Source organism: Lactuca serriola, chromosome 6 (assembly GCF_051521515.1).
Source record: "Lactuca serriola cultivar US96UC23 chromosome 6, Lser_US96UC23_V15, whole genome shotgun sequence".
Lineage (NCBI taxonomy): Eukaryota > Viridiplantae > Streptophyta > Magnoliopsida > Asterales > Asteraceae > Lactuca > Lactuca serriola.
Window position 1 is genome coordinate 160877963 of NC_136413.1, and position 10322 is coordinate 160888284.

Consider the following 10322-nt stretch of genomic DNA (forward strand, 5'->3'; position numbering starts at 1 on the left):
TACTCACTGAGTGATTTTCGGGAAACCCTCATCCTACTCGCTGAGTTAGATCTTCGGACTCGGCGCGTTCATGCCATGCACAAACTCCATAGACCTCCTGAGGTCAGATCTGTTCCTTTAATCCATAGATCTGACCTTCCCAAGCATGATAATCACGTAAAGTTCAGACCTTGACACTCATATAACATCTAAATGGTCTAACTTGGTGATTTAGCCCCAAAAATGACATCCTAAGCTCATGGATCCCAAAATAACTCATAAAGTTCCAATGGTTAAGGTCTCTGGACCTCTTTGGGTCCAGATCCAAAGCATAGACTCGAGAAGGGACCAATTGCTCCACTTATCCATCCTCTAAAGGGGTTAGAAAACCCTAACTCTAAGAATCAACACCAAAACTGAAGAAGGTCCGAATAAATACCTCAATATGAACTCTATGAACTCTGAAGTCACCAAAATCGCACCTCCTTCAGCCTCCTCTTGCCTTGGTCACCTCTTTCTTGCAAATACACCAACAAAAGATCAAGAATGGCCTCTCCTTCCTCATAAATGCTCTAGATCTCTTAGGGTTTCTCTCTGGGGTTTGGTAGCCGCAAATGACGGCCATAAGGACCTTTAAATAGGTCCTAAACCCAGGAAATTAGGGTTTCATTAAACAGCGTGGACTCGCCGAGTCCACTCATGAACTCGCCGAGTCCGGCTGTGAACCCGAATACTAATCCGCGACCATACTCGGCGAGTCTAAACACCAACTCGCCGAGCCCCCTCTCAATCTCCAAAAATAAAAGGAATAATTAATATACCTGGGAATTCGGGTGTTACATTGCTTTTGGTACGTATCTATCTATTTTTCTTGTTGAACCTCCATGAGCATCATCATCATCGAACCCACCACCGAACACCATCCTCCCCCTTCTCTTCCCCTTCGGAACCTCCGAGTACGACGATTTAGGCACAAAATGCAATCTCTAATAACAAATTTAGATCCAGATGCAAGTATGGAGTCGGGGGATTTTAAACCCATATGAAATATTTGATCCTGGGTTCACTTTTTTCTAATTAGATTCGAGCAAATTGCTTTAACTGTGGAGGAAGGTCATACGATGGTCCATGGCTAGAAATTACATATAGTTGGGTGATGGAGTGGCAACGATTTTCCATGGGAATACCAATCAGGGTACAAGCCATCTAAGCACCTCCAAATCTTGGGTTTTTAGTTTCCAAGTTTTGATTTTGGTTACCAGATATAAAATGAAGATGAAGTTGATGCTTTTGGCTATCTGGCATAAAAGAGAGAGAGAGGGAGAGAGAGAGAGAGAGAGAGAGAGAGAGAGAGGGAGAGAGAAAGAGAGAGAGGTGGGACCCTTGCACATTAAATTTATTTATTTATTTAAAAAAAAAGTAATAGAAAACCTCATAAATGGTCCATGGGTAATGAAATGACAAAAATGTCCCTGACTTAACAGCTAAATGGTAACGGAGTGAGCCGAAAGGACCAAATGTTAAAAGTTTTGAAACCACAGGGACGATCTGTGAGGTTTTTTGAACTTAGGGATTAAACTTGATATTTTCGAAAACCACAAGGACCATTTTTGAAGTTTTGTCTAATATCAATGAGTATATGCTTTCGAGTTACATCATGTTTCTGCTCTTAACTTTTTTCTTCTTCAATTTAAAAGGCTATCAACTTATCAATTATCATTATATCCTTTTTTAGATAATATGAGAAACGAAAGAAAAGTCAACAAGACATGAACAACGTCCATACGTCGATTTCATGTACATGTAGTCTTCCAAATGTTATGTGGTGGTAGCTTAGTCTAAAATATATGTTTTATGTCTTATAATCTAATATTTGTCCTATATATAATTTAATAAAATTATTTAAAGATAGATTAATTAATAAAAATATTTATTGACAACGACAAACTCAAAGTCATTAAACTATTGTCAAAAGGACGATTACTAAGACATAGAAAAGCAAGACAAGTTCATAAGTCTACCGTGAAGAAAAGATATACATCTTTCTTTTTAAGTTATGTTTAATTGTCTATCTAAGAAAAAAATAATTGTTGGTTTAAAAGATAATAAGCTAACCGATGAAAATGAAAATGATGTTCTATAAAAACGAGTTAGTTAAGAAATATAAAATGACACAAAAAAAATTATAGAAGAATAATTTAATATTATAAAACAAATGCATAGTATATTTACTTTATGATATGATTCAACATTAATTTAACATTATTATTCCATTAATTTTTGACCACCAATTAATTCACAGTTCTAATGATTAATCTTTTTAAACGTTTTTTGTAATAAAGTTAATTAATTTATTATTATTTATCTAAAATGTTCTATAAAAACTTTTCATTTAAATTAGTTTTTTTGAAAAACAAATTATATTTACAAAATTATTAATATAGTAATTAACAACTTCAAATTATTTAGGTTTTAGTGGAATTTCTTAATTTATATTATATTTCAATATTATTATGGATATTTCGTATCTAATGCGTGGCTCCGAACTAATATTATATATATTTTTTTAATTAAAATGGTTTATTAAATGGATATGGATGTTCAAAAAAAGAAAACAATCCTTTATAGAGACGTGTAGTTTGTATTCATAATTGTGAAAGGAAAGATATTGCATCTTGGGCTAAAAATCTCTTCAAGGCACATCCAGTAGTATTGTCAAAGTCATAGCGATTCTTAACAAACTTGTTATCGACATTTCTCATATTTTTGAATTTCAGATTGAGGACGGAGCACGCATCCTTTTTTGCTCGATGATTGGTTAGGAAATGGAAGCCAGGTTACAAAATTCCCATCTGTATGTGCACTTGATAGGAAGAAGTCATGTTTTATAGTTTACAGGTAGGCAGATGGTAGCTTCTCGTGATCTTGGAAAATGCAGCCTTGTAGTTTGCAAGAGATGTTGGAGTTGAATTCGATTATTAATATGGTTAGCCAAGTGGTGTGGTCTAATGGCCCTAATGATTGGAAGTTGAAGTTGTCAACTGATGACAAGTTCATTATGAGCGATCTTAAAGGCCTCACGGATGGAAAATTGACCGTTCTGGCGAGCAATCTCACTATTTGGCTTCAATTGGTTCCTATTAAATGTATTGGATTTGTTTGGAAGGCTTGTTTGGGGCACATACTCACAAGGGCAGCTCTATCCAAGAGAGGTATTAAAGTTCCATCTTCTTTTTGCCTAATGTGTATCAATGAGGTGGATACGGCAAATCACATTCTCTTGAATTCTCCTATTGTGTTTGATGCTCTCATTTGGATCTTCAATTGGTGTGATATTTATCCTCAAAAATTTATTTCGATTTTTGATTTTGTGAACTTTGTGGTCACATGGGGGAATTGTCCCCAAAAGAGAAAGATATTCCTTGCTATTTGCTAAGGTTACTTGTAGTGTGTTTGGAAGACAAATAATGATGTTTGGTTTAACTGGTTAGAGATGAATTCTTCAAAGCTGACGGCTAATATGATTTCTTTGGTTTTTAGTTGGATGAAACATAGAGATAATTTTGGTAATTGTAAATGAGAAGTTTGAGTTTGTTCCTCCTTTGATATTATGTAGATTGTTTTCTTTTTTTTTTGCACCGTCTTCTTTCTTTTACACTGTGACAATTTTTATAAAATTTGTCATTTAAAAAAAAGATTTATTAAATATTCATATAAAATCTAACTGTTTTTTTTTTTTAAATAATTCATTATTGAAAAGGTTTATATCAAAACAATTACATCGACACAAATATCACATAAAAAAATCACATGTTTTTTAAATGTAAAACTAATTGTATATAATAATGAGTTGGCTGTATGCTTAAGGCTGTGTTTGGCGTGCCACAGGCAGCTGATAAGCTAGCTTATTTTTTGAGTTTTTTTATGTTGTCGTGTTTGGTAAGACAAAAAAATAGCTGATAAGCTAGCTTTTTGAAAAGCTACTTAGACTAGCTTTTTAGGAGATTTTTTAAAATTTTCCAAATACACCCCTTAATTAATTATAGAAACACATATTCTTACATGTCCTTTTATGTAATTTTATATATTTCAGCTAGTTTTACCAAACGTTATTTTTTATCAGTTAGCTTTTCAGCTATCAACTAGCTTTTTATTTAACAGCTAGTTTTTCAGCTAACAGCTAGCTTTTCAGCTAGTCCGCCAAACATAGCCTAACTAAACTATATAATTTTTGAAATATAATATACAAAATGAACAAAATGACATTTATACACATTTTTAAGGGTTGATTAATTTTGTTTTTGCAATCCACAGTTTTAAAAATTCATCATGTGTGTTATGAATCAATCCTAGCTTCTTAACAAAATTATTACAATAATATCATAAAGAATTTGTTAGAATAGTAGTAAATCCTCTATGGATGAGGCCATGTGTAAGACACACCAGTCACCACCATGTGAATGGGATCTAGGTTTATATAAGATAATAAGATCACCTTTTTATTTCTTATTTTTTTTATACAATATAATCGATATTTATAATTTTATATATATCTAACCCCTTGTTATACAAATAAATAAAAATCAAAGTTTTATTAAATCACATTTAATTTAATTATTTGATGAAATATAATCATCCAATATATCATACCATTTAATGGGTAGGAAGAAATCAAATTTCTCATTATCAGCTGATGAATAAAAATATTCAACTCTTTTGAAGTAGGATACAATATCTTTCGAGTTATTTTAGATGAATTTCAGCTATTATAACAAGATCAAAACAAGAAAGTTGTGTAATTGTTCAAATATCTTGTAAACCTTGAAACGAAGTTTGATTGATCACTGTTGGAAGCTTTGTGATTTGTATATTTGCATGCTCTCAATGATTTCTGCAACGCCATTTAACTCATATGACAAGCTGTGAATGTCTCATCGGTAGGCATTCGGCGACGGAGGTTCGCCGGACACCTCAGCTATTGAAGAAAGTTATCCAATTAGACGACGGCGTCGCTGGATCATCAACGGCAGTCTCCGCCATTATCGTATTCCTCTCCACCACCACTTCATGTTCTCTGTCCCTTTTATGGCCTCCACCGTATTCATCCATCTTCTTCAACGACGCAACCTCAAGTGGAAAATTAAGAATCGCCTTGCTACCTCGCATCGCAAACGCCGCTTTATCGTACGCCTCCGCTGCTTCAATCGCACTATCGAATGTGCCTAACCAAACCCTAGATCCGCGACGTTTTGGATCTCGGATCTCCGCCGCAAACTTCCCCCACGGCCTCTGCCTCACGCCTCTGTATCTCCTCTCTTCTCTCCCTCCGGCAGTTCGTTCGACTGGTTTTGTGGATACCGGATTGGTCGTTTCATGTTCTGTGGATTCAGTTTCAGAAAAACTGATAGTACGAGTTAAATCGTAATCAATGGAATGATTGGAGAAATCAGAGAGAGGAGAAGTGGTTGAAGACGAAGAATCACAGTGAGAGCTGGAAATGGAGCAATGATCATCGGAGTTAAAGCTAGGTGTGTAAGTGAAATCGGTGAAGATTTGATCGATAGGAGAGGATTCAAATTCGTCTAGAAGGTGTTGCCTGATGAACTCGAGAGCTGCAACTTCATTTGGTGTCGCCATGATCAAAGGAATGAAGCTTCGATTGAAAAAGAAGATTTATGGAGTAAATTGGAATGGAGTAGAAAGGGGAGTGGAAATAAATATTTATAGGGAAGGAGTCCACAAAAAATCGTCATTGCGTCGAAGGTTCCAAATTAATCATTTCTTTTTATAAAGCATAAAGTTTTCAATTTTATGATAAATCAAAGGAAAAAGTAACCACTTAAAGACTCATTTAGTCATTTATCCATTTTAATTTTATGATAAACAATATTTGCTTGGAACTTCAAACTAATCAACACCTAAACCATTTCTAATTTCATTTAAAAAAAACACCTCTAACACTATCAGACTAGACTCTATGGTTACATATTAATTTGATTACAATTTTAGTTGGTCAAAATTTTATATTTTATAATAATAACCATGTAACTGAGTTCGGTATTCACTGAAATATTACAAGTAGACTTCTGTTTAATTTATTTGTATTTGTCGTTTCTAAAAGAATGTGTATTGAAATATATTGTGATTAAACATTATTTTTTTCTTTGAATTGTTTAGAATTTTAATTCTAATAAATATTTATGTGTGAATTAAAATAAGTTGGAGTGCAATGCAAACAAGAGAGGATACGTTGCAAATATTTACTTTTCATATTTTGTTTATTAGGGGAGCAAATCGGACAAATTATGTTGTATTTATGTTTGGCATGATACAAAATGACGATATTTTATGTAACACGAACATAATATAACACGATGTCGTGTTTTATTAAACTAATATGAACCGATTAAAAAGATAAACACGACAAAGATAATATAAAATAAGATTTAGTTATGTAATTAATACATAATCATATATAACACAACAAATACGACAAATACGAAAAAGACAACAAACAAATGTTAAATTGTGTCAACTTCGTGTCGAATTTTGAACACAAGCACGACACAATACGACGTCGTGTTTTTTGCATTTATCACAAACAAGACATAAAGTTAACTTTCAATTTCCTTATAATTTTGTTTCGTATCATGTATTTTTATCAAGTCGTATTATTATTTGTCATCTTTATTGGTTATCACTTATCTAAAATATGAAAAATAAGAATTAGTAACGTAATCCAACTTGTTTGCAATACCCATGTCATAATATGCGAGTCAAAATAAATTGTATTTAGACGTTTTCAGAAATCTTTTTTGACATATTTCTTTCGGTCTTGTTTCAACTATTTTTTTTTACAATACTGAGTAAAAGTTATCCATGAATTTAAAAAGGTATCTCAGACGAGCCAAAACCGAGTCAAAGACTTCTAAATATTATATCAAACAATTTAAGTATAACTGAATCAAACACAACCTCTAATTAGATCCAATAAAAAAAACATCAAACAAACCTTATATTCTATTTTATTATCAAATAAATATATTTAAATAAAATATCTCAGTCTTTTTCATGAACTTGTTTTAAATAAAACCACGTTCATAGTTGAACGACCAGCCTCAATATTTTCTAACTCCGGTGGCATGTTTCTTACCTTTTCCATATTTTGGTGAACACATAATTATGCGTTTAATTAATCAATCAAATTAACATAAAACATCATCTTTTATGAAATTTACGTTCTCTAGGTATTTCATGTACATATTCCGTTTCATGTCAAGAAGCTCGAACTCGGGTTTTTAAATCGGCAAGAAGTTGCAATAACCAGACAATCACTTGTTTATTTATTTAACCATAACGAATTATAATGAACTAATAGATAAAGAGACAATTTACATAAAAGTATTTTTTTTTCTTTTTATTGAAATCATTATCATTTTAATTTTATTAAATAATTGATCACCTACTCACCAATTAACAAGTCACCGATGTTTTTAGAAACCCAAGTTTTCATTGAAGACCAGGTTTTGATATTTTTTCTCACGAAAAAGTCATTATGATTCGATAGTTTTTATATTATTATTATTGTTGTTGTTATTATTATTATTTTGTTTTTAACCTTTTTAGTTTTTTTGGTATTTGCATTTTGTCTAAAAAAATTGTCAGTTTTCCCAAATTTTTTGTATGTATGTGAAACAGTAAAAGTGTGTATATTTTGTAGAAATAAAAGAGAGAAATCGAACAAAAAAACCCAAAAAAAGAGTCGCAAACATATAAAATCACGTGCAACACGTATATACATATAAAAATAAGAAATAACTTAGAAATGTAAGTAATTATCATTTTTATTCATATTTTGTCAATTTTTTGTTTTTCTTTCTGTTTTTATATATCGTTACCATTGAATTTTTGAATTTTGTGTAAACTACATCTTACGTCCAATCGACATATACATGTGATATGTGAAATTATAAGGACTAAAAGGGTAACTTATTTATATTTGATTATTTATATTCATGATTGACCATTAAATCTTCATTTCGTGTTAAAATTGTATCCTTATAACAATAATCCGTTTCATCTCCCCAAATTGTAGATTACAACCATTATAGCCAAACTTTCACTAGACACTAATGTGGTGATTTTTATTTTTTTGGCAGAAGTATGCAGGCGAGAAGACATTTACATCTGAATGTTTTCGCTAACTGTTTTTTAGTATATTGCAGAGAGCAAAATGTTTGCACACCCTTTTTTCAAAAAAAAAAAAACATAGACAAAAATCTGCGGACGAGAAGTTTTTAGAGACATCTTCTAGACAATAATAATGATTAAATTCTTTTATATATAACTAAGGATCCTTCACCTTTTTCTATATTAATTTTGGGCAAATTAAAATCATGATTTTAAAAAAAAAATCATTGAACAACTTTTTAATTTTCTTTTCCAATAAGATGTTTATTTCTTGTGTTTAATATAAGAGACTTTATATGTGCTAAAAATTATGTGAAAATTATAATAGACACAAATTTGTAAAGATTATAACAGAAACAATTTTATTTAGTGTTTTTTGTAATTATAAAATGTTGTTTTTAAAAAAAATCAATCATATCTATATATTGAAAAGGATGACACAACTTTTGTTGGTTATACAAACTAACATTACAATTTTACATTCTGCGCTTCACAATTTTATAAGGAAAGAGGGTTTGAGCCATAATTTCTTTTCTTAATACAAGCAATCGAATGTGTCGTTTCGAATTATATGGAATGAATAATTTTTAAAAAAATGTTATTGTGATTGTATAAATTATATTTTAGTTGATAAACAATAATTATTTAAATCTCAATGTTGAAAAACTCTTTTAAATTTAAAAAATTAGTTTATTTTCAATTTATTTTATCAGCTTATAAACGTTAAAAAATAAACATTATTTTTCTTGCAGATTGCAGACGTTTGGTTCATCTTTTCTTTGCATATGTGATCTACAGACTAGAGACCTTATATCCCTTAAAAACAAACAACACCTAAGTATGTTAAACCCAAAACATGATAACAATCAAGCTTTTATATTCGGACAAACGTTTCATGGTTTTAGCTGACAAACATGACAGTTTTTTATATAAGACGACATGACACGATGTCGTGTTTTATTTTACTAACATAAAAACGACCCGATTATAAAAACGATCAACACGAAAAACACGAAAAAGATAAAATAAAATAAACCTCTAATTTTTGAGTTAATAATAATCTTACAAAACACAGTAAAAACATGTTAATGTTGTGTCGATTTTGTGTCTAAGTTTGAACATGAACACGACACGAACTTGTGTTTTTATACTTGACTGCAACCAAGGTTCTAAATAACATAAGGCGTGACTTGGCGGCAATGTCAAGCCTCAAGTTTTTCCGAGCCTTGGCGAGTCGTTTGTAAGGCGTGACTTAAGGCGACAATTTTCTATATAATTAATATTTTTATATGTATTTTCAACTATTATTCATTTTTATACACATATATGAGTTAAGGCGGCATTTTGGCTAAGCTTTGCGGCATGTGCAAGCCTTGGAGTCGTGGCGCGCCATGGCAGAGCCATGACGAGCTTTTTAGAACCTTGACTGCAACACAACATGAATACGAATTCGAATTTTAGTTTCCTCCTAATTTTATTTCATGTTGTTTGTTTTTTATGTGTCGTGTTATTGATTGACACATCTACTTTAAGAACTAAAATTCATTTCAATAGGTATTAGTGATAATCCAAACAATTTCATGTGGTGCAATTTGAACACAAAATGAGAGTTTAATAGTTAATGGTGTACAAACAAAAGATCAAATGTGAACAAAAATTACAATTGGTTACCCTCATATGTCATTTTCCCAATATGTTATCTCACGTAGATACCATGTATATGCCAACAATTGCTCGTAAGGGAGTAATTTGAACAAAATTCAGAAACTCATTGGTAATCGTGTACAAAAAAATGAATAAATGTGAACAAAAATGATAATTGTTAACCTATAGATACATATATTCTTATAGTGAGAAAAACCAAAAAAAGTTTATAATTATGAAAATGTCAAGAAAACCTAAACCTGATAATCCATTTTCTAAAACGATTTGGGTTTCTGAGCATTTTTAATTGGCTAGTTTGAGTTTGTTGTACAACTTGTAAGTATCTATGTATCTAAATGTGTGTAGGTTTGTATGTATGTGGATGTTAGTTTGAAATAATCATTTAGAAACACTTTAAATTTTTCTAAAAGTATTTGAGTAAATAAGTTGCAGAATAGTCCTATTAGGTCCAAAACTTTTAACAACTAAAAGTACATCGTCAAAATAGT

The 10322-nt window shown here is 31.2% G+C and overlaps 1 protein-coding gene across 1 annotated transcript; it reads right to left on the minus strand.

Annotated features, from left to right (window-relative positions):
• Window positions 1–4631: 4631 nt before the first annotated feature.
• Window positions 4632–5677, minus strand: LOC145057191 (ethylene-responsive transcription factor 6-like). The gene has a single exon (XM_079004976.1). It carries the CDS (start codon window positions 5614–5616, stop codon window positions 4951–4953), a length of 666 nt encoding a protein of 221 aa, XP_078861102.1. The 5' UTR covers window positions 5617–5677; the 3' UTR covers window positions 4632–4950.
• Between the last annotated feature and the right edge of the window lie 4645 nt (window positions 5678–10322).